Raw genomic sequence first — 26,367 nt, 5'->3', positions numbered from 1 at the left:
ATTTGTAATTCTCCCTACCCAGTGAGCATTAAAAGAAATTTTTTTTTTTTTTTTTTTTTTCCTGTGCGTATCATGGACTCGGCCAGGCCCACAATGTGGGCCTGGCCGGATGATGAAGGACGAACCATCCATGAAAAATTCTTGGGTTTGCTCACTACCTCAGATTTAGCGGTTTCCCCCCTAAATTTTCGGTGATTCAGACAATTCATCCTAATTATAAACGTTAGATTTATTTGAATACTTTTAAAAAATAATTTTTATTTTAAAATGAACAATAATTTAAAAACATGTTAAATTATTTTCAATAATTTCATTTATTTATTTTTAAATATTAACATAATATATTAATCATTCTGACGTAACAGTCGCGTGTCACGTTACTACCTACCCCATCAATATCGAATAAATTTTAATTAAATATAAATATATAATATTTATTTACACCGCAATTTATTAATTAATTGCGATAATATTCAAAATTTCAAATAAGTTTGCAGAGGCAGACGATATTTCCCCTACAGTTTCTCGTACCGCAAAAATTATCCAATAGACAACCTATGAGTATCTGGTTACGTCACGAATCCTTTAACCAATCCGAGGAGGGGTAGTATCGTGTATTCGTCTGTAAATCCGTCTGCTTCACAGATAGATATTTGCCTTTCCGGACAAAGGATAATGCGATGCGAGCGAGATGGGAAAGTTAATATATTTTTAAGAGCTATAAAAATAAATTATTAAAATGAAACGTCAATTTCTTAAAGTTAAACAAATAGCGGATCAAACGTTTTCCAGGTGAGTTTCTACTGTTTTTTAATTATTATTATTATAATTTTTTCTTTTCCGGCGGAATTTTATTTAAATTAACATAGCGCGAGCTCATTTGCATAATTAATGCCCTCTAGTTTATTGATATTCGAGACGTAATTTTTTTTCTTTTTTTCTAAATCGACTTTTTAATGTTTTGTCGAGCTATTAATAAATTCCTCAGCGAAAAAAATTTATTAATATTATTTATTATAAAATACTAAAATTACCGTGTTTAAAAATACCGTGTTTAAAATTTTCGCGTGACCCGTGCATACCTCATGATCGATTACACCTAATACAAAATGCCCAAGTTAATAATTATCGATAGAACAATTTCTGGTTGGCGTTACTTAAAATCCCACCGTAAGCAATTAGTGTATATCATTTTAAGGTTGTTTTTACCTATTTTGACGTCAGGTCATGTGACCCGTACTTGTTGACCTGTGACTATCCAAGAGAGCGCAAAAAACAAAAAAAAAAAGATCGCGATACTGAAACCTACTTACAACAAACAAGGAATTTATTCGCGCATAAAAAACAATTGTTCTTCTCTTTTTTTTAATTTTTACTTAAAAGTAATAATATAAATTTTTATGGAATCTCACAACGCCACCTTTTGGTAATTCGAAGTATGGCACGAGAACGTTTTGCCATCGACATCAATGGCTTTCGATTTTTAATAAAATACATTAAATAATTAATAAAATTAATGCGTTGCCATTTTATTGAGTAAAATTGATACACGATAGGCATTTTTTAAAAGTAAAAAAAGCGTATTTTTGAGCAATTAGTTACGGAATAATGAGCAATATGTCAAGTGCGAATGCGACCGGTCGGATCGAGTAAGGTTCACCGATCGATCGCATCGTATTTTAGTCGAGCGAGCGGCTATTTTAAGTAGTTAGCCATTTAAAAAACAAGAAAAAACCTCCCAAAGGCCGCCCGTTTAAACTTTCCATTGACGTACTTGTACCTCCTGCGTAACAAATTGATCGAGAAGGTATCGCATGGCTGCGATCGAGGCCTATCCGATCGTAAAACTCAAAAACCATCTTGGGGAAACTTGTAAGGGGAAGAAGAGGCGATAAAAACGATAATTCCGGGAGGAAACATGGTGGCAAAACAACAACAATTGACGCTTTGGCTCTAAAAGTTGAGTCACTCTGTGGCAAGGTTAACTGTGGGGGAGCCGCTCTGCGTTAATTAAGTAATAGGAGGATTTTAGACAGGGTCTGAGGCCTTGTTAAGAAGGTCGGAGACATCTCCACAGGATGTGATCGTCTCGGTTTAAACGCCTGCTCTTAATTTTTACGTCCTAGAACGAGGGGGGAGATCGGATTTCTTAGAAAACGGGACTTAAATAATGACGTAGAAACACGTGACGCCGTGTAGATCGTGGCCGGAATTTTTGCGCTCGATCTATCTACGTACGTAACGCAGATATCGATGTTAACTAATACATTCCTCCCCCTGCTAGATTAAGGACAATGGATAATGTATCGATAAATAATGCTCTGTTCTCGTGCTTGACTTTCAAGGTGATAAGCTGTGTAATTGCCAACAACAGCTTGTTGAGTTTTTTTTTTTTTTTTTGAGGTGCCAGTTAATTGTCGGCTAAGAGAGATTTTGCTATAATGTTAGGGAATTTGTACGCGTATAGATTCGTGTAGTTTCCTGTTGTTTATCCCCGTGCACGAAACCTTAACCTATTGTACGGAGGTTTTAATTTTGTGAGGGATATTCTTTTTTTCCCCCCTCGTGATTATAGGTTTGTAGTATATCGAGAGATGGTTTCTCACGATTCGGAAATTATGGCGCATTAATTTTTCTTTATCGGTTATAATTACCGAATAAACTATCGTTTTAAACATCTCTCTCCTTAATAGACACTGTAAACCCGACACCCGAGGATTTCCGTTTTAGGATCGAAGTCTAGGGCATCGGTTCTCAACCTTTCTTCTGAGCCCTTCTATGTGTAATGTTAACCGATCCTTCTTCCCCCCGGGATACGAGCACCCCCGGTTGAGAACTGCTAAAGTCTAGAGTAAACACACGAGGCAGCATCACCCTGTTACTAAGGGAATTTACGGTGTAAAAATTGCACCTTACGGTTTCGTTTGCGGATAGGAAAATTTCTCGTAGTTACGAATACACTCGCGATTTTTAGAAGTTTTGGTTGGATTATTGTTTTTCTGGCAAATTTTTTTTTGCCATTGCAAACGATCGGCCCCAACTGGAAATAAAAATTCCATAGCTATCGCTGTCGACACGATCCACCTGCACCCGAACCGAACCTTCGTGCCACCTCCTGTATTTGAGGAAGTGTATAGGTGCGAGTTTATACTCCTACAGCTGTATGCCGCCATTTTCCTATCGCAGGGGGGATACTACCACATTGTTCTGTAACGCGATAATGGAGGAAGGAAGTGTCGCGCTCTTCTTACACGTCATTCCATTATCATTAACGAAATTACTTTATTTATTTCTTTAAATATTTTTTTTCCTTCCTTCCGTCGACTCTCTTGTTCCCATCGGAATCGGGTTAATTACGTGACGAATCTATAAATTTTTACCATTTTATTAAATTTGTCACGGACCGGGGTGGTTACTTTATCGGTTTGCTTAATTATCGGAGCAGATATCGAATTTTTATCTAAATGACGGAAGGGGTTCATCTCGTCACGGCCAGAATACGACATAGATTAATACTTCAGATAGTGGGCACTTTCCGCCATCTTTATTTCTGTCCATATTTTATTTTTTTCTATTTATTTTCTGAATATCACGCTAGGCTGAGTCGTACCGGAACTAAGCACCATCCGCATCACTAGCTCTTATTTATTTTTTAATGGGGGGGAAGACGTTCTCTAAGCGTGCTCTATTGGGTGCTCGGGACCTCGTGCGTCCCGAATCTGCATCCGGTTGCCGTTTTCGAAATCCGCAGATTGGGTATTTTGGAAGGAAGACGTGACAATGACACCGGATAGCGGCACGTATATGCCGTCACGCACCCGATACTTTTTGGCTCGAGAGAGAATGTTAAACACCTTCTCTCTCTCTCTCTCTTCCCCGAAACCGTATGACGAAATTGGAGCCGTGTCCCTTCCAATAGAAGAAGGGAGGGACACTTTCGTAACACGTCTAATTGTGTTGCTAACAAAGATCGCGGAGACGTTTTTGTTAAAGTAAATGGCATTTTAATATCTAGCCACGTAATCGCCGCAGCATGAAATTTTCGGGTGTAACCTCTTGGTAAATTATGCAATTTAGTCGACCTCCCGTGGCGTTTGCACGGGATGCGGGGAATAAAGAACCGCGCAGACCGAAAATAGTAAGAGCAGACGTTCCCAGACAAAAACTGAGGCCAACGCGAAGCGTAAAAAAAGGTTCTCTGTCAAACTTTTAATCTTTCTTTTTCTTTTTATCCTGCTTCCCGATCCATGGATAACCCGCGGATGTCAGAAAATCGGAGACGTTGTGACACGTGTGATAGGCCCTTTCCATATTTTCTTTACTGGATAGGAGTTGTAGAGGATCCTCCTGTTTCTTTGTCTTCCTTTTCGCTTTGCGATCCTTGTTGTCTTCCATGTTTTAAGTTTTTCTGTGGATTATACCCCGAATATGGTAATCCTGGAGAGAATATATTGCCCGCTCGCTATATCAAAAGATGCCGATTGTTCGACCAGATGCCACAACTTTGGAAATGTAACCTGTCTGACCGGTTGAAGCGAACGAACCTTGTTGCTGTAATGGTCACTGACAGTAGCTACAGCTTCATTTCTAGTTGGCTTTTTTTCCTCTTCCCCTTTCCGAAAAAATTTCGGCGTGTTAACAACCAGAGAAGACTGTTTTCTATAGTCGAGGAGGTCTGTTGCACAATAACATACTTTTCCTCATTATTACGCTTCGAATTTCGGATGAAATATACAATCAGTTTTCGTAATTTCGAGGTTTTTGCGCCGAGTGCCCCTCTAAATAAGGAATATTTTAGCGAATTTTAGGCATTCTTGCGACTTGGGTGGCCCCGTTTCCAGGGCAGGAAACGGGAGAAAACAAACGCGCTGCGGGAGTGGAAAGCGTTGGCACATGACAGGCGCTTTGCTCGTTTCCGAGAAGAGACGACAAACGGCCACTACATCGGGGGGATGGTACAGTACAAAAAGCGACAATTTAAAGAATGATTCATGCCGATTGTTATCGACCGACGCTAATCCCCGTCCCGAAGCAGTCGCAGTTTTACTTTCCGTCACGTGACGAACGGGCATAACCTTCCTCCGGTCGTACCTCCCGCAACGTAATTAATTAATTAAATTATTTTAAATAACTACCACGCTGCAGGTAACGCCGTCACGTGAGCAATATGGCGGCCTCCGTGCGAGTCCACGTGTCACTCACTCCTTGTATTCCAGTTTTCCATAAACTTGATTTTATCCTAATGCTGATGACCTTGCGCTAATTCAACCGGAAGCTAATGTTGAAAAAAGAGATATATTTTTAGAGTTTTTCTTGTCTTTTTTTTTTAAATATTTCTAACTGGAGTGCTGTTTCTTTGTTGTTTTTTTTTAATAATCGGAAGTGAGATTTTCCCTAGTGTAAATGTTTAATCCAGTTTTCAACCTTCTGACCTGCTTCTAGGTCGTAGTTACCTTGCTGTGAACCTCTTATCCCGCTTGACTGCTTTATGGACATTTTCCACTTCAATTTATTATATCAGAGAGAGATCTTACTAATGATTGAGATTTTAGTAGTGTTGTGTGTGTGTTTTTTTTCCTGTTGTGTTGGTATGGTTTTCTCCACGTGATGAACATCCTCGATAAGAATGACTTTGTAAGTCATTTATCGAGCTTAATATTGGTCAGAGAAGCTTAAGACAATAACAATACTAAATCACCTTACACACATCAAGATTTGTGTCACTACTTTTTTTAAATTCACTTCAAAAAAGCTTAATGATTTTGAACAGAAATAATAATAATAAATTTGAAAAGTAGTACAAGTTAAATTTTGAATAGAAATAAAACTTTTAATTTAATGTGTTTTTTCTTTAAAATATTGTAAAAAAAAATGTTATTCAGACCTGTATGCCGAAAATGATTTTCCTCCATCCCGACAGATGACATTATAGGAAAATTATTTATAGTCGGCATAAATTTTAACAAGGAAATCAATTGTAATATAAAAGATACTCCTCTCGTACTTGGAATTGTTTGTGTTTCGTCGCAATTATCTGTGTTTTATCTCTAGTCTGTTGCTCGATCTCATTTTATTGAACTTTGTATTTCGCGAATATATCTTTTAGTAAGCCTATACTGCGAGCGATAAGTTTCCGCTCGTAAATATGTAAATACAAAAACCACCTTTACGTTATCAAAGCGATCTGTTTTGATAGTAATTCTTAATGGCTCGAACGAGGTACAATTTTTGAATTAATAAAGAGCTAACTATAATATTTATTCTAATAATGTAATAAGTATGGAGAATATTTACTTAGTTTACATTATAAATTACAATTGCTTGTGTAAATAAGAAATTTATCCAGTTTTTCTAATAGGAAACTGATTTACAGCTTTATTTCCTCCAATTTTCCTATTAATCATTTGTTTTTGTAACATAAAAAATTTTTTTTAGCATGCTAGCACAATAAACTTTCTTTTTAGCTGTCAAAATTATTCTAGTTTTCTGATTAAAAAACATAATAATAATTAAATTGAATTTAATTACAGAACTGAAAAGACAGAAGCCTTGAATGAAGATTTAGTTAATGTGGAAAAGCGTGTCGATTTAATCAAGCAGTCATGTCACAATACGGGAAAAAAAATTGCCGCGTGTCTTCAGGGCGTCGGCACAGAAGCATCCGTGGCGGAGAAAAGGCTGGTCTGTTTTAGTTTTTAATAAAACTTTTTAATTGCCGATTTACTTTAAAATTAAAAGTAAAATGGATGTAAATCATTCGGTCGCTTACAGAGCAATTACTCACATTCTTTACCAGAAATTCTTCTTTTTTAGAAGGTTAAACTCATTATAATTTTATAAATAGTTTATTTACATACGTGTTCGGTTTAAAAACATTGGTTTACAAGTTGGATAATAAGTTGGGTAATTTTTATTTCTATAAAAAAAACATATTTTCCCGTTAAAATAATTAATACTTCGGTGGAAATACTTGAAATTACTCAAGCAAAACTTCTGCGTGTACTTGTAGATTTAGTGATATTTTTATGTAGGATGCCGATAGAGTGATATGAATTTAAACAGATGGTAGCAAAATATGTAATTTATGAATAATGGCGAAATAATTTTATTAAATGAAAAGTAACGAGTGCAAAAAAAGTGGAACCATATCGTGTTCTACAGGCTCGACTACACTTTAAATTTTTTCTCCTCCAAATATTTCTACATTAATACATTAGTTAAAATTACGAATAAGCAAATATTACCGCTACATCTTTCTGTTCCACGACAGTACATATGAACAGCTGTAATTATTGTTTTGATTGATACTTGCGCAATGTCTTTTTTCAAATTAAATTTGCGACCATCTGTTCGGTTCAAGAACTTCATTTTTCAGAACTAAATTCAGTAATCGAATTAAGGCTACAGTTTAAATGATTTATGATCTAAACTATAACGAGTAACTAGGCTAATAATTCATTAGCCTATTTAGTTCATTTGAAGTAATTTTAAAAATGCGAATAAATTTTAAAAAAATTCTGTTTAAATTTATATTTTTAATGCTACTATTTATATATTTAATACTGTTTATATAACACAAATTATTATTTAAAAAATTGAAGTTAATTTTAAATACTTTGTGCATGTATACATATGAGTGACCTAAAAGTTACTTTTATTAAAAAATCTTCATCTTGTTTTACATATTTATATCCAATTCTAAAATAAAAAATGTATTTTTAAGTGTTTTGTGGATTATTTAAAATGTAAGCTTTGTGTTCTTAAATTTTAGGGACAAGTTAATCTATTAGAATTAAAATAAGAAGAAAATTTATTGTTAAAAAATACTTGAAACAATTTCTTTGATGGCCATTTCCAACTGTTTGCAATCTAATAATAAACTACATTTTATGACTTAATCATTAAACAAGGAATTAATTCCATTATTAAATGCTATTAGATCAGCTTTCTAATAAGCTATTATTCTATTATATTAGCATTCTGACTCCAATGAAAATTGAAACAATTATTATGATTCATTTGTAATTCAATGCGCAATTAAAACTGATTTTAAAGCTGCAAACTTTTACACTTTTGTCTGTGATGATAACAAAATTAGGCAAATGTACTTGTATATAATCACTTAATGTATGAATTATATTTAAAATCTATAATCGTGAGACCTTTTCTAAATTAGAAATATTAATAAAATTTTTTAAATTAATCTAATTTAAAAAAATTTCCTATTTTAATTTTCCTATCGGATATTTCTGTTTACTTTCAGTTATTCTAGATTCTAAAGAACAGATGTCAGAAGTGATAACTTGTGCAGTTATCTGTTTTGTATATCTTTTCTCGATTAATTTGTAGTGAATTATTGCAGCTAGAGAATTGAAGTTTTTATTATTGTTAATTATATAATTTCATTCTTATCTCCATTTGTTAATTCTTGCTGATACTTTTAGGTATTTATCTCAAAATATTCTGTGTCGAGGTTGTACTGTTAGCCATACAAATTAACAAAATTCGGCAAAAACATTTTGCAGTTGTTAATTTCTTTTAGTAAATTTATAAAACATTATATCTTAAAATATGATCGATTTGAAACTTGATTCCTAAAGATGATTGCAAAATGGTTTTTTGACTCTTCTGGATTCAATTCCATGTTTTCCAGAATGGTAGACTGCCGCTTTAGCTGCTTGGCCATCAACTGTAAAATATTAAAATGCAATAAGAAGAAACAATTCAATGTTTAAGTTACTATCTTACAAAAAGTTGTTTGTATTTTATATATATAGGTATAAAATACAATATATAAATAAAATGTCTACCTGTTCTCTATACACTCCTCAACCCCTTGGCTGATCTGAACTGAATTTTCCATAGTCACTCTAGAACCTTATGGAAAGTATAGGCTACCATAAAACTTAGATAATTGTCCTCCCCTCCCTGATTTCATTCTCTTGCATCTATAAGTTTAATATATTGTTATATAACTAAGCATAATTAATGAAGGTGCCACATCATCCTCAAATCATATCCTTAATGACAATTTCAACTTATGGATCATCTTCCGGATTTTGCAAGTTTTGCCGAAATAATTCTGTTGATTCTAAATATATTATAATAATATAATATAAAAATGTATAGAGAGTTTTAAATATTTATTAATGCAATAATTCTGATTTGAGTTAGCCTAAAATAACCAAATTTTTAACATGGTTTTGATTTTAATGTTTGTCCTTATTACTTTTTGCCCAGATAAGAAGAGATATCTAATTTGTTTAATAAATCATTTTAGAAAATATTAAAGTATTTATCATTGGAATTATATATTTGGATGAATCTTCATGAGGATAATTTGATAGCGATATAGAATAATTTTATACTTTTTCTCAAAATTTGATATGGTGGCATCTTAAAAGCACCAGTACATTCCTGATCATTTACGAAAAAATATATTAAATACAAAATTGTACTGTATATATTTTGTATCGCATATCTTAACAAATACATACCTTACATAAAATAGTACATTAAAGTAGGCATACAGTTTAGGTTGGCAGGGAGGGGAGAGTGCTGTGGCTCCACAGTACTAGCAAAAATTTGGTTAAACGATGTTTCAGTTGATCAGTATTTGGATAATCAATGCTCTACTGTATACATACGTACATAATGTATTGTACAGGAGTTGGGCTAATAACAATGAGTAAGGAAAATTTCTCGTTGTTTTGAATTGATGTAAAAGTAAGATGTACTACCTGTCCGTTGTGTACAGTATCTGCTTCTACTCCTAATTTTTGTAGTATGGTATAAAATAAAGTACATTGGTGGGACAATTTTCCTGTACAAAAATATTGGGGATATTCTTCCTTTGTCTCTTACAGATTAATGACTACGGTTGGTATTGATAAAAATTTATTAACATTAAAAATATTAAGAATAGTTGCAAAATAACTATACAAAACTTAAATTTTTGTTTGTTTTTTAAATATAAGTACAGTTCTTAAATTTACTTCATAAACAAAACAAAACTTTTTTTCTTTTCCTTATGAACTAATCAATTCATATTTAATACACATTACAAATAATGACAAGATAATTTAAACAGCATTTTGAATTTCATTATTCAAATACATTTCATTTTCTTCCTCATATGACCTGTACAATTTTGTTATATTTAATAATAAATTTAAATTGAAATACTTTTTCAAGTAAAATAAATTCAGTTTTTGTATCAGATGTAGAGTGCGTGTGTATTTAAACAGAATTAAAATCAGGTGTTTGATAAGTGTCATTCAATTCTTTGCTAGCAAAGCAATATTTTTGCTAATGTAATATTTTTAAAAAGAATTTTTTTTTTTTAATGAATTACAGGACTTTCATATACTGGATTTCATTTGTAAATTTTATTTTTCTTATTTAGAAAAAATTACCCGAAGTCTTGCTTGCTAACTGTATGCAAGAATGGAGCAGTAATTTGGGCGATTCATCCATTTTAGGGTCAGTATAAAGTTAAATTATTTTTTATTGAAAGTGAAACTAATTTTAATTATACTGTAGGTTTTTTTTCTATGATACATATATTATGCTCGGAGTGTAACCTTTTGACATTCTGTATTTTCAAATGAGAATTTTGACAGAATTTGAATGATGATCCACATTGTTGCTAATTATTTTAAGCATCCTGAAAATTTATCAATCTGTAACAAAATATTACCTGGTTATATATATAACAATTTCAAATAACTTTAATTAAAATCCAGTTTTTTTTTCATACAGGTTAAAATATATTGTTGTTTAACTTAAATTTTAGTCAAAAAATTATCTAATTATGGCTGAATAAGTGGAATTAAAATAGCTTATTTTTATCAATGCTACAAAATTATATATATATTTTTATTAAAATTATTAAAACGTTTATAAATACAGATGTAATTGTAGTAGTGCTGCAAATGTATTACTGTTCTTCACAAAATTCTGTAGTCTTCAACACAGAAACGATTTAAGCTGTAAATAAACACACTTGATTTCAGAAAGACAGCTGAACTTGTCTTAATTGTGTGTTATAAATTGTTATTTACGTTTTTAACTTAAACAAATTGTTCAAATTTGGAATATTACTATAATTTAGAAGAAAGTTATTTCTGCTATTTTAATGATTAAATACTTATATTTATAGTTCAGTTCTACATAAATGTGCATCTATCGAAGAAGAGCTTGGAAAGGAATTGCTAATTTATGAAACTAAAGTCGATAAAGCAATTTTGAATCCTATTGTTAATTTTTTGGAGGTATGCTGTATAAAAATATAAATACTTAGTTTAGAATTAAAAAATTATTTAACATTTATTTGTTCGTTATTTAGATTGATTTTCCTAATGTTATTCGAATGAGAAAACAACTGTCGAAACTCATACAAGATATGGATGCGACGAAAACAAAGTATGGTCATATAGATCTAAAAACATTAATTTTAAATTGGTTTAAATTCTGTTCAATGCATTCTGAATAGAAAAGATTATTTTCTAGATACAATACGGCATTAAAACACACACAGCAAAGCAATAATAATGCAATAAATACGCCATCCAAAGCCGATACTTTACAAGAAGAGTTGGAGGATATATCTATGAAAGTTGAACAGTGTCGTGTGAGTGAAATGCATTTATAAACTGTGCCTACTAATAAAAATATAATTTTTCTTCTTATATTTGTATAGGATAATTTAACAGCAGAATTATTTGATATACTATCCAAAGAACCTATTTTATCAAAATTATTTGTTGATTGGTATCACCTACAAGTTGACTATCACAGGCGAGAACTCGAAATTTTAGAATCTGCTCTACCTGTATTAGACTTGCAAATTGGTAAGTAAAAGGTGGCATATTAATCGAAAATAATTTTTATAATTTTCAAATGTTAATTTTTCTCCAGAAAAATATCCATTTAAACCAGTCTTTGGCCAGCCTTTAGAAGAACATTTAAGAACATTAGACAGACAAATTGCGTCGGTGATCGAAGCTTGCGTATGCCTTCTCTTAGAAATTGGAATGGACGAAGAGGTATATATTTAACAAGTTTTAGTTATAGAATTTCTTGTCGAGTGAATATATTAATTAGGATTCTATTGTCAGGGTTTGTTCAGGATTGCTGGGAGTAGTTCAAAAATAAAGAAAGTAAAAGTAAGTAGAATTTTTTACAAATTCTTAGTTTTAAGATTATTAATAATTTAATATATATATATAACAATTTAAGCAGCTATATATTTTGAAATTTTTGTTTTTCTTGTGTAGATTATTATTCTAGTTATTTGTGTTTTTAACATGACATTAAAACTTATCTTACTGTAATTTTTAAAAAAATTAAGAAATTCTATTTTGTTTCCTTGAAGATATTTATTTTCATAGATAAAAGAAAACTATTATTCATATTCAAAATATTTTAGAAATTATAATAATCTATAAAAAAAATAATTTAGTATGAATGGGGTAAGAAGGATTTATATCAGAATATATCGAAATATTATTGTAAGATTGTAAACAAAAAACTTTTTCACTGCAGAAGTCATAGGTTTTCTATAATTTACTAAATAAAGAAATGAATTACTACAAATTAAAAAGAATGGAAGTTTTGGTTTTTGTATTGAAGTAGTATTACAGATTTATGTGAAATATATAAAATCAATCAGAGTTAAAACATATATCAATGAATAAATTTGATTTTATATATTTTAAAATGAGTAAATATCTTTTAATTTTATTAGTTTGATTCATACTATATTTCAGTATGTATAGAGAAAGATCACTTTCTTTAAAATTGTATTAATCTTTTCTCCTGGTTTGATCTTTTCTTGGAAATTAATTCAGTTGAATCCACAGAGCATCGAATAAAGGAGCAGTTTGCTTAAGAGAGCGCACTCTGCATTCCTGATTTTCATCCCTGATTTTCTCCTATGTTTTACATTAGCAAAATTATTGTTAACAGAGCACCAGATGGTAGAGCAGTCCCATGAGTGCCATGTCAGTGACATATTTAAAGTAGCAATCCACATGAGGGCACACTATTCTAAGATTTAAAATGCTCTATTTTTAAACTTACAAATCATCATTACATAAATACATGGCAACAGGGCTCTCTCTAATATTTGTTGTTCACCAATGGCTTCAACAAATTTGGTGAAACCTTCTATTGATGTGTTTCTAATAAACAGACAATTAAAAGGTCTCTCAAAAATCATAATGAACACACAAGAAGAAATTACATATTAAAAAGGTATCATAAAATATGTTAACAACCAGTGTATGTCATCATCATCTCAAGAGGACAGGGCAAGAAGTGATTAACAACTATCTGTTTAGGTCACATGACCTTACTTTAAAATGGTATTGTACTTGTTTTTCTACTATATGTTTTATTAGAGAGCATTCAGAAATTTTGGAGCAAGGATGTTTACATCTTTTCACCTAGGTCTCCTACTTTATTTTTGGGTAGAAGTGAAACTAATGTGACTAGCAAATGTACACTGTTTTTACTGATTATTTGATAGATCAATAAAATTGATGAAAGAATGGAAACCAAATACTGTATGTAAGTATATAGTAAAATTATGTGGTGATGAATTTTAACATTTCCAAGTCTGTTATAAGTTAGACTTGAAAAAAAATGACATGAAAAAAAATGGAGAGACAAATCTATTAACAACCCCCTGGGTAATCTCGTTACTTTGGATAAGGGAGCATGGAATGGTCCCAAAAGTGCACTGTTAAGTGGGCTTTACTTATATATATTACACTGTGTAAGTCTTTGTTAGTATAAATTTTAATTCTTATGTCAAGGTTAATTTCTAAATTGTCTTCATAAAATTAAACACATTGCACGCACACACACACTCTCTTTCTCTCTCACTTTATTTATGAATTTCCCAAATCTGTTATATACACGATTCAATTCTCTATTATTTTTGCTCTATCATGCTGTTCCTTTATTGAAACTTAATTAGCTACATCCAATATTTAAAACATGTCTTGACAAATTTGCACACTCTGCAGAACTTATCTTATTGATATTCTGTTTTATACAATTTTAAGTATTGCACAATTCATATATGTGAACAGTTGAATGTTAGAAAAATTGTGCAATGTTTTGCATTTACTCTCTGCATTGGACACTACAATAAATAAAAATAAAAATAAAATAATGCTTCATTAACTCTTTACGACCTGTTTCATTTTACTGCAATAGAAATTATTCTAATTGATTTTTATTATCTGTTTAGTTAATTGGGAGATTTATCTTTGTTTTTTTTTTCCATTGATTGTATTATAAAAATTAATAGTATATATTCTAATTCTTTAGTAGAAAGAATTAGAATAATAGATACTATTCAGCTAACAGGAATATTCTTAAGCATTAATTTTTTTCACTAGACATTATGTAAATGTTTAAAATCCACATCAATTCTGGTATAAAATCTGAATTTAAATGTGTAAATAAATTTAAAATTTAATTTGTGTTAATATTTTTCTATTTGTAATATAAAGTATTATTAGTATGGAGATAGAAATGAGTATTATTTTTTAACTCTAAATATTCTGAAATAATTTAAGTGTTTGTTTAGCTCTTTGATGCAGTAAAAAATCTGTTTGAATCATGTCAATGCAATAGGTTTATGTATTAGGCAACATCTCTTAATAATATGTATTACTTAATTACTGTATTAAATAATAATACATATTAATAAGAGATGGTAACTAATGCCTGTAGTGCCAAATTACTTAGAATCTTACTATTAATTGCAGCGGTAAAGTATCCCAATTTAATACGGCAATTGTTTGGCTTACGATTGAATGGTTTGAAGGATTTGTTGATGACTGACTACATTTAAAAATATGTAGTTTCTCTGCCTCTTGCTTAAAAGAAAAGTTTATTGTTGACACACATTTTAGAAAATAAAACATCAGTTTTTTTCTAATTTGATGATTTTTGTATTGTTTTGTATATTTATATTATGAATTAATTGATTTAAAACATTTTTATTGTTGCTATTTACATATTATATTCATATTTATTTTGTTAATTATAGTTAAGAATATATTTTAATTGCTTTCTGAGCAGATCATAATTATAACTTTTGGGAATAAATTAGCAAAAATATATATGTACAAAATTTTCTTTAATTTTAACTCACTTTTAATTCCTGAACAATGTTAGTTATTTTTAAATATAATTTGTTTTTGTATTAACATACAAAAGTAACATTAATATAGAATAAACTACTACTTCAGTTGAATAACATCATTCAGATTAAAATTTAGAAATTTTCAGGAAAATGAATTTAAGGAAAAAAGTAAAAATGGATTCGATTGTATTCAAAACCTAGATTTTAATGAAAAATGTAATAATCTGTTTTTATGTTAGATGATATTCAGAATTTTTTTTTCTTCTAAATATTTAAAAAAAATTATTAAATTCTATCATCAGGAATTTCTAATATGTAGTGGATTTTCCTCATTCCTGGAGGAGACTTGAGTCAACTTGATATATAATATAGATAATGCCATTTCTCTCATGCTTCTTTTCACTTCTTTCCATGTTCCTCTTTCCATTGGAGGAAAAGAATGGTGCTCTTCCTGTTTTTCTCTCCATTTTCCATTCAATTAGTGCTCACAGCAACCACTCTTTGTTCATGTCTTATACGTCCATACCACTGAAGCTATCTTTTCTTATTATAAAATTTGACAGACCAAGTAATATGTATTTATCATTTTGATGATTTTACATTAATGTTAGCAGAAATAAATGAAAAAATATTAATATAAATATTTAAAATTTATATAATTTTTATACAGGCAGTTAGCTAATTTTTGCAAAGTTTACAGAGGCTTTAAAAGTATTTATAATAAAATACTTTATAAAATCAAGATCGTTGATGATATTTATTGATTATATACCTTATTTTATAACATGTTTTTATGCTTTATGCCTTTTAATTCTACAAAAATTTTTTCCTTTCTCTAGCTTAAAAAAAAATGTGCTATTGCTTAAAATAATAAAAATAAACTGAGAGAGAGTTAAAAAAAAACAAGCCCGGATGAAATAGTGTGCACCCATGACTTTTGTGTAGTATTTTATTCATTTTTAAATAATTTCAATTCTTGAAAGCATATAAATTATATATTTTTATACAATTACTTCAATTTTATTGTTTGTTCTATAAGAATATCACAAAATTTCATATAAATTTAATAAAAGCATTAATTTAATTAATATTTAATGTCTCAAAGAATTTCCATTTCTAATATTTCCCTGCAAATTCTATAATAGAATAGTCAAACAATCAAAAATTCTAATCTCAAGTTAACTGTAAACTTTAATCTTAAATTTCAAGCTTGGGTAATCTTGCCGTAAAGTGAAAGTTTAAGCATTAAAGATTAGTAATGAACTGCTATACGTTGTATGAATAATTACTGTAATGAGTCATTACGTAACTTGCTATTTATTATTTTACTTTACTTTTTCCAGGACTAAAGTTTCTAATAAATACTTAAAGGTGATATTCACAATAACAGTTCCAATAGTTCATGCTTTACATCTTTACTCTGGTACATTTTTATTAATCATTACATTGAAAACAATGTTAATATTCTAGAGTTAAGGTGTAAATTGTGAACTATCATAAAGATGATACTCTTTTTCCCTCTGTTTGATTAGTTATTGAGACAACTTGATTTCAAATGCTTTGAAGTAGTCTTGTATCATCATATTATAGCGAACGTTAAGCAAGTAAAAATAGCTCTTGCATGACACAGCAGTAGGTGATGTCGTCATATATTTCAACATAAGCTGTTTCAATGTTGTTTCAAGTTTATTTCTAGAAGGTGAAGAACTCGAAACAGATGAAGTAGTGTTTCGTTTTTCATCTTTTGGATGAAAAAAGCTTCTTTCTTTGCTCATGTCTTGTCATTTGCATCTCCACTTGTTGAAATAATCAACACATCTATTTGGTCAATTATTAAAAGCAAGAAAAGTTTCTTTTCTACACAAAACACACTAAGATTTTTTTAAAAGTTTTTTCGTGATGGTAAAAAATATTAAATAGTATAAAGTGATCTCATTCTTATTATATTTGTGTTTTTTAAATTTCTGCAACTAATTACGTGCAATCATGCTATTGGGAACAACTGGCCAATAAGAGAGGTCAATAAATCATACAGATACAGATGTGACATCATTCTAAAATACCATTATTAACTCTAACCTATATATATATATATACACACACAAATTTATTTGAAGTCTGTCTGTTTTGAAGGATATGAGAATTTTTCTAATTTTGATATCAAATTATATAAATATTATGAGTTTGTTTATTGTTAAATTTATTTGCAGAGTGCTTTCGACGCCGGATTAGTGAATTTATTGGACGACATTAGAGATCCGCATATCGTTGCAGGTATAATGCTTTTTAAAAAATATATTTTATATTTAAAAAAATTATTAATTATTTTAATACCATTCATTTATTTCTAGGTGTATTAAAATCTTATTTGAGGGAACTTCCTGAACCTCTGTTTACATTTCAGTTGTTTAATGATTGGTTAAGTGCTGCAGAGTAAGTATTTTTTTTCAATTTAATTAATATATTTATATTAAACCGAATAATAATTTAATAATTAATTTTTCATTTGTATAATATCTATATACTGTACATAATACAGCCAAAGCCCGATTAGTTTATTACATATAAGCTTAAATTATTAATTATAGTTATTACTTTAGGCTTGTAAATGATAATTAGGTTATATATTAATATTAAATTATTAGGTTATGGAAGTATTTTAGTCTATATTTTCATTAGAGCATACGATGCATTAATTATTTATAAACGGTTGCTATTTTATGTACGCCTTTGCTGTCGGTTTAATTTGTTCAAGGTCGAATGCAATGATTACGAATGCTTTTAACATTTTCTGTAAAAAGATTAAATGTAATAATTCTAGTGTTTATGTACGTGATGTAAATGTATTCTACATAATATGTAATTTAGACAAATTTATTTGGCAGCCTAATTTTAATAATTATTGTCATGTTTTGTAATTACTGCAGTATTTCTTAACAAATTTATATATAAAACAAGTAAATTGCTCAATTATTAAAATATATTTGGTAAAGATTATTTTAACTTTCTAAATGTCTGTTACTCAGATAGATGGCTGAGCAATTAACACATTGTCCTTCTGCTCCGGGGGACTCTGATCAAATCTGGAATAGGTCGGAAAAATTCCAGGGAATATTTTGGATGAGTTAGCTCCATCCCTCGTCGTCCAGTCGCCCCATTGAGAGCCTTGCTGCTCTGTTGTGAGCTTGGCCAAACCCATAACAATGCAATCAAATTGGCTTGCTAAAGATGCTCTCTCAGTTGCTCAGATGCTCTTTAAGCATTTCCTGTTTTCAGATCTTAATTGAATCATTGTCAGAAGTACAGTGTTATGAAAAATAGCAATATTTTGGAAGGATAATTAAATCTGAGGGAAAAAATACATTCATTCGATAAAAAGTTAAAAAATTTTTGCAGTTATTATATATTGATTTGTTAGCATTTAAATTTCTCTTGGTGTGTGTGTAGGTGTGTGTGTGTGTTTACTCATACACAAGGTGTTCCATAAGTCTTTGTGTAATTATAAACTTCTGCACAACTGAAGTCAAGTCACAAACTTCAATAACTAAACTATCAAAATAAAGTTTATTATAAATTATTTATGCATTAGTTTTTGAAAGTTGGATTGATGAATGTTCCAAGATCGAAATATCAGTCAGAACAATGGCTCAGGCCAATTTTTTTTAACTTTAAACAGTCGTCGGCGATTCTCTCAAAACTTCTTTTAATACATTTCAAAAATATAAAAACAACAAATTTATTGTTAATTATTTTAAAATTTTAGTTATGCATTAAATACTCTTATTCAGTAAAAAATGATTAATTGTAACTTTAAAACCCAAAACAATATGAATTAATGTCTTGTTGATGGGAAAAAAATTATTATTAAAGTGGTTTTTCTGTTTACAAAAAAAAAATCAAAACCAAAATGTGTGTATTCTTTTGGAAAATTGTTTGCATATACTTAGTTTATCTGTGTGTGGCAACATGTGGGTGACCTGCCAAGGGGATGCCTTCCAGGAGGATTTTCTATGTGGAAACTGGTCATATTTATATGTTAAAAATGTGAAAAAAACCTGGAAAACTTCACATGGCCAATTTGTTGGTGAGGTTTGAATCTACCAGTGTTTGGTGGTTTTATCCACTTTGCCACCAGTGGGCATAGTTGTTAGAGCTGTTATTGTTAGAAGTTTTATTACTATATATTTTATTAACAGTTATTGATATAATAGTATAAAATTAATAAATATAAGTAGAATAAAAATCTAAAATCCAATTACTGAGTAAGTAATTTTTAGATGATAAAACCAGGTCAATTTTTACAGAATTTCTGATAGTGATACTCGTTTACAAACTCTGTGGAGGATCCTTAATTCTTTACCAGAAGCTAATTTTAACAATCTCAGGTATGAATCTGTGTTAATAATGATTTTATTTTATATTTTAATGGTTCTTTTTGTGTAGATACATTACTATAAATACATACAGCTGATATATATTTAGTATTATAACTGCATAGAGTATAGTTGTAAATGAAACGCGTATCTTCTCTACAAATATTTTAAAGCATTAACACGCTAACATAATGCGTTTCAAATAGATATGAGATATTTTAAGTATCAAACATGTGTGACATTATTGGTTTAAATCATTCAAAAAGTGTAGGTTATTGAGTACATTTATAAATTTGAGTAAATCGGATCATAAACTTTAAATACAAAATGAATCATTACACGAAAGGTCATAAATAAAAATAGGAAGATGAGAATTCGTAAGAAAGGAAGTTTTAATTTTATTTTCATATAAAACAGATTATTTAATATATATATATATATTATATTTATGCACAATAAATATACAGTAACGGATGGTCATAAACACATTTTTACGGTTGTTCGTTTTGTTTTGGTCAGCTGTGGTCAGCTATTTTAAAACAATGAAGTTGATTTTTAAAATTGTCTGTTAAAGTACTAAACTATTTTCCAGATACCTTATAAAATTTTTGGCCAAACTAGCAAGTAATTCGGAGATTAACAAGATGTCTTCTCACAATTTGGCTATAGTTCTAAGTCCAAATTTAATTTGGTTGCCAATTGAACAGGAATCTACTCACTTAGGGTAAAATATATTTAGATAACATAATAATTTAATACATATTTATTATTACGACAGAATAAAAAATAACTTTACTTGATTTTAGGTACAACATGACAATGACAAATTTGCTAAGTTCTGTCGTGGATTCTCTTATTACTTATGCAGATTGGTTCTTCCCGGGAGGTAATTATTAAATTAATATAAAGTTTTTAAAATGTTACTTAGGGGAAAAAACTGATTATTTATTCATTTTTTTTTCTTGCAGATATTGAATTCTTTATCAGCACACCAACTACTCCACATACCCCAAATGGTCCGTTAGTTTTTGCCAATGTTGAACATTATAATAGTGGAACAAATGGAACACAATCCGAATCAAATTCTGTGACATGTTCAAGCAATAAGTAAGAATAAATTTTCAAATTAACAATCATATTTCTGAGTGAATTTTTTTCTAAAGATTTAAACTTATAACATTAAAAATCACTTTTATTTCTAATGTGATATTTTCATGTACATTTACTGAATTTAATTTAATGTTTCCTCCCCAAATCATTTTAAATATTAATTTTTTGTTTTTCTGCATTATTTACAAATTATCAATTCAGAACTGATAATGATTGACATGACTACAGTCTGTTGTAAGTTTTCTTGAATTGTTTTGAATTTTCATTACATTTAATGGACCCTAATTTTATGATAAAAGTAGTCTCATAAATACACTAATATCATGAAAATACTTGCAAATAATAATACTCACCAAGATTTTGCAAGTCGAAAGTATCGTCTCAAAGCTTTTTTTCTTTTTATTGTTTTTCTTTTACCCAATTTGTTTAATTATGCAGAATACTCAATGTTTTATTTGCATCACTGACTGGCTTAAGTATTCAAAACACTCGTGTTCACATCACTGATTGACTTATCAACCACTTGTATGGTCCAGTTGGCAGCAATTGTACAATATTTATTGCCAGTGAATTTTATTTTATTATGAAAAGTCTGTTGTAAAGTGATTATCAAGTCCCAAACCACCTGTAAAGTTAAATTTAAAGACACGCTTATTATTTACATAAATTTATTAATTTATCTGACTTAATTCATTAAATTATAAACTCATTAATTACATTGTTATATTAATTATAGTATTGCAAGTCAACTTTTCCATTTAAAAGTATTAGTAAGTTCATTCTATTTTTTTTTTACTTAATATATTATTTTAAATATGAATAAACCAATAAATGAAAATTTTCGTCTGTTTTAGAACAAATTTTAGTACAGCAAGTTCCCACTTAACAACGTTGATAAGGTTCTTGGATACTGCATAAACTAATTTGATTGCAAGCTAAATAATAAACGAAATAAGATTCGCTTTAATATTATTCTAATTGAATAGTGTTTGCAACCTCCAGTATTTATTTTCCACCTTGTAGATCAATTTTACCGTTTCTGAAGAAAATTCAACAATAATAATTGTATAAGTTTATAAGTGTACTTGTATCTTTCCTTGATGATATTGAGACAATACAACATAGTTTGGTAATATATAACTAGTAAATTTTAATGCCCTTGATGCCATTTTTAAAAATGATCCTCCTTTGCACATTTTGTATTTCTACATAAAGCAGTTTTAAGTAATTCTGCAAATAACTTCATATATTTGTGACTTAATCAATAATCAGAAACAGAATATGATCAATAATCAGAAACAGAATATAGTAGAGCATCGATTATTCGACTTGACTGGGGTTGGTTGGATAACCGAAAAGTATGAAAAAATACATTATTAGTATAGTGTATTAGGCCTGGTTTAAATACTAGCCTCCCTTTCATGGTCGAGCCAGTGCTGCCAGCTAAAACATGCAAAAATTTAACAAAAATAATATTAAAGTAGCCAAGACATAACCAAATATTGTAGCGCCACATCACTAGCGGACATTTGAATTTGCCGACTAGAATGCGGTCGGTTAATCGGGGGTCGGATAATCGATGCTCTACTGTATTTGCTGTTACATTTTGTAAATAGTTAAATATAAAATTGGAATAATAATAATATATATTAATCATCTGCTTCTATTCAGATTATAACTAGTCACCCAAAATATCTGTTTTATTCAATACATGTGTTTTAATCTATTAAAGTACTGACATTAATGTACTGTAACACATTAATGGATTTTACTCTGAATCATATACCTGAAAATCCAAATATTTGAATTTTGTATCCAATAGTATTCTATTACCTGAATAATACTGCTTTTTGCTCTTTAATTAATAATTATAATAAAATTATTTATTTTCCTATGTATGAAAGACAAAATATATTAAAAATTTGAACTCGTAATTTGATAATTCAAAGTGTATAGCTTCATATCTGACCTGTAGAGTGGGCACACTAGATGTAAGTTATATACAATTTTTCTCCCTTCTTGCCCTACAAGCATTAGCAATGGCCACCTTTTCTCATACCAAGTTTTGATTTGACCACATCCACAATGGGGACAGTTGGGTGGTGAGGAATGAGACTCAACATATACGGTGACAGTCAGTCTATGATAAATTACTTGTCGCTCACCTGGATTTGATCCGGGTCCCTTAAAGTGGTAACTGACGCATTGTCTCAGTCATCTGGCTATTAGTGTATTATATACAGTGTTATATGTAGAATGTTATTTTAAAAATTGATTCTGAATATAGACCAATTTTTTATTTGAACAAAATATTAGTTAGATTTTACTTATACATTTTACAGGAAAAGTAATTTATCTCCTTTCCTACTAAAATCTTGAGTTAATAGTAATAATTTTTTTTTAGTTCCAGTAATAATCCATCGCCACGTAGTCCCAGAGCATGTCATCGACCTGGAAAGAAGCCTGCTCCTCCCATACCTACTAATAATCCTAGAGTTCCGTTAGGAAGACAGTCCGCACATCTGAGAGGTCCTGTTGAACGCTCGCAGTCGCTTGCAAACTTCAATCCACAAAAAATAGGAAATGGCTTACATATTAAAAATAAATCGTATGAAGATCTTCTAAGCATTCAGAAAAGTAACTTGACAAAAAATGGTTCCGTAGAAGATGTTAGATTAAAAAATAGCGACATTAATGAAAGAGTTCAGGAGGATACATTGGTGATGAAAGTCATACCTCAGGCTTCGCCTCGTTCTTCCATCCAAAAGCGTAAATCATTTCAACAGGGAAAACCTCCAAAATCAAATTTGTGTGTAAAAAATAACACCAGAGATGCGATTCATAATCGATCAATGCCTGACGATATCGATATATTAACTGTTGATGTTAATGATATATCATGTAGCTTTCAAGAAGAAACATCTACAGACATAAACTCTAAAGATGAAATTCCAGTGTTTCATGAAGAAACAATAATCGATAGCATAAATAGACAATTAAAGGAACACCCAAAATTTCAAAGGATCGAGAGTACCGACGAAAATCACAATATTAACCCACAAACTACTAATGTTGAAACTTTAAGCATCAACTCGCACAGATTACAAAAAATTAATTCTATCACGGAGATTCCCGAAGACGGAGAATGCAAAATAACGGATGAAGAAAATAACGTATTCTGCAACGAAAAGGAACACTGTAAAGATGATTTTGTCCAAGATGATAAAGACGCTTCCCTCGAAGAACAACAGTTTGCAAACGAGAAACAGTTTTTTAATGGTAGCATCTCTAACAGGAATCTGCAAAATCAAAATACGAATGTTCCAAACAAACAATACTGTACAGTTATTCACATTCCTGGTGCTAGTTCTAAACCGGAACTACCTCTTCCCATTGCCAAAGAGAGGTTGCGAGTCCTGCACGCAACGAGTGTAAATAAAACTTCGAAAGCTAACGTTGTCCAGAACACCAGATTATAAAGTTTATACAGTTCCTTCCTCCAAATAATAAATCAAAAGAGAATTTTGGTAAGATTTTAGTCAAGAAAATACTTTGCAGTTGTTAATTTTTTTTTCTGTAATATATATTATACATATATACATAATTTGTATGCTCAATATTATGTTTAATTGTGAAATGTTGTGTTGTAGTAAATGATTGCATGAAGTGTGAATTTTATAAAATAAACAATAAAAACTGTAACTGTTTTTTGTATGAAACCATTACAAAATAAAAAGAATTTAATCAGTTTTAATGTAACTTCTGGCTGGAATGAATATAAATCTTTGTTTCCATTTTCAGTAGATAATGTATTGCTCCCACCTGCTTGGCTGGAGTCATCATAGTTTTAAAAGAAAGTGCAAAATTGACTTGCTTTTGATTTGTTTTTTTATATCCGTTGTCAGTTTATCATTCCAATTCCTAAATGTTGGGACAATAAACTCTGAAGACGGATAAGAAAAATTGCCCAAAAGCACTTAATTTCACTTTCTTTAAACTATGAAGATTCCAGTCGAGTAGGTAGGATCTATGCATTAATTTTTAAATACGTGAAGACAATTAAGCTTGAATTACACAGATGATCGAAAGATAAGACTGGGTTAACCATTTGGGCTAGAACTTAGTCCAAATTAACAAAGTCTTAGCTGATAGTTAATCTGGTTTTGATTTTATTTTGAGCAAAAATTTATATATTTAACAAAACAGGAACATGTAAGCATTTGAGATAAACATTTTTATCAAAAAATTATACTTTATCTTCATTGTTGTTAGTACGATAAAATTTGTGGCACAAAAACCTACTTGCAGTAGAAAATAAGCAGATTAACTCTTAGAATCTCTGTTGCGAGTGTGGCTGTTAAATTTAACTAATAAGTATTTGCATACTTACTCCTAACTCTTGATCCTTAATTTTGAATATGGGCAGAAACTATAGCTTTATTTATTTTAATTTTTTTTTGCTCTGATAATTACAAACTTTCTTGTTTTTTATAACTGAATTTTGAAGTATTTTTCAGTGATTAGCTTTGATTATCTTGTTAGATTGTATTTTCTTTGAACATTTGTAACAATGTGATAAAGTTAGGATTTGTTGTTGCAATAATCTGATAAAATGAACATTCTCTTATTTAACATTTAAGCTTGATATGTAGATGTTGATTTGTTAGGCATTTTGCACAGTTGCATTATTTGTAAAAGTTCCTATCTTTTTTCCCCTCTGACTTTAATGCCTCCGTTTTCTCTCATTTGGTCATATTGTGGAGAATGTTTAAGAGTACATAAATATAATTGTGTTTTAAGTTGATGTTTAAAGCCAAACAAACTGCCAAATTATTGGGCTATAATATAATATAACCCAATAATTAGGTAGTTCAAGATTTTGCTGTTGGTGTAACTTGTTTGTATTCTTATTAATATAAAGAAATGTAATAACTTAGTCAATGAATTTAGTTTATTTAATGTTTCCATTAAGAGAGATGGATAAAATTTTGATGATGGATTTGGGAAATTTTTGGAACCCATTTGGCCAAATAGAAATGAAAAAAATTAAATCAAAGTAATCTGAAATGGACATTTGCTTTCTCTAAATCAAACATTTAAGATTACTCTGTACTGCAAAAAAAGATTTAATTCAGTTTATTAGTTTTTACTGTATTGCTTGCAAGGTAGCCTGTAACGTCATGCTAGAATATTACATATACTACAAATATTGTACTCTAATATATTTTTCACTCTTTGAAACAATATTTTCTCAAGTTTTGGAGATGGTTGTCTTAAAATGTTTTTCTATTCATATATACAGCAAAAACGAACTCCTGATACAAAAATCTCAGATTAGATACTACATTATTAATGGCTGAATTCAGCAGACTTAAACTCAACAGTTACAGAGAAGTTGAGTATTTTCTGCCGAACACCCTCTACAAAAGTGCTACTTTGGATAATGTTGAGCGTATTGACACCGTGCTAAGTAGAGAACTTCATTTATGCTACCTTTGTATACACATTTATAATACAGAATAGTTTCCACAGCATATACATTGAGAGAAATTGAAAGATTATACTGTAACAGCATTTCTAATATAATAATTTATATAACAAGGTTGACTCGAGTGGGAAAGGTTCACAAGTTTGATATTAATGATAGCTGCTTTTTGTTTCTCTAACAGAACTCTTAGTGCTCATAGGGAAGAAAAAGTTAAGTGTAATAAACATTTTTTT

At 29.9% G+C, this 26,367-nt stretch overlaps 1 protein-coding gene and 1 long non-coding RNA gene across 2 annotated transcripts; one reads left to right on the top strand and one right to left on the bottom strand.

Annotated features, from left to right (window-relative positions):
• Positions 1-611: 611 nt before the first annotated feature.
• LOC136990674 (rho GTPase-activating protein 44-like) lies at positions 612-24,400 on the top strand. The gene is made up of 16 exons (XM_067289084.1): positions 612-792; positions 6,531-6,681; positions 10,406-10,482; positions 11,162-11,273; positions 11,348-11,424; positions 11,512-11,632; positions 11,702-11,852; positions 11,920-12,047; positions 12,120-12,167; positions 17,374-17,437; positions 17,515-17,596; positions 19,468-19,548; positions 20,129-20,260; positions 20,343-20,422; positions 20,505-20,643; positions 23,051-24,400. The coding sequence occupies exons 1-16, from the start codon at positions 740-742 to the stop codon at positions 24,123-24,125; spliced, it is 2,571 nt and encodes an 856-aa protein (XP_067145185.1). The 5' UTR covers positions 612-739; the 3' UTR covers positions 24,126-24,400.
• On the bottom strand, positions 8,364-21,184 carry LOC136990675 (uncharacterized). Its single transcript, XR_010883097.1, has 2 exons — positions 21,000-21,184; positions 8,364-8,689 (listed from the first exon to the last, which is right to left on the bottom strand). It is a non-coding gene; the product is annotated as an uncharacterized lncRNA (long non-coding RNA).
• Positions 24,401-26,367: the final 1,967 nt, after the last annotated feature.

This window comes from Centruroides vittatus, unplaced genomic scaffold, assembly GCF_030686945.1.
Source record: "Centruroides vittatus isolate TY-2023 unplaced genomic scaffold, ASM3068694v2 contig_1322, whole genome shotgun sequence".
In the NCBI taxonomy this organism is placed as follows: Eukaryota; Metazoa; Arthropoda; class Arachnida; order Scorpiones; family Buthidae; genus Centruroides; species Centruroides vittatus.
The sequence above is the reverse complement of the archived record's forward strand: the minus strand, read 5'-3'. Positions and strand labels throughout refer to the sequence as shown.

Bases quoted from the DNA above. Each gene is read 5' to 3' on its own strand.
- LOC136990674 (XM_067289084.1), top strand. From the start codon at position 740: ATGAAACGTCAATTTCTTAAAGTTAAACAAATAGCGGATCAAACGTTT. The intron at 11,633-11,701 runs GTGAGTGAAATG...ATATTTGTATAG, and splicing joins TGAAAGTTGAACAGTGTCGT to GATAATTTAACAGCAGAATT. The intron at 12,168-17,373 runs GTAAGTAGAATT...ATTTATTTGCAG, and splicing joins CAAAAATAAAGAAAGTAAAA to AGTGCTTTCGACGCCGGATT.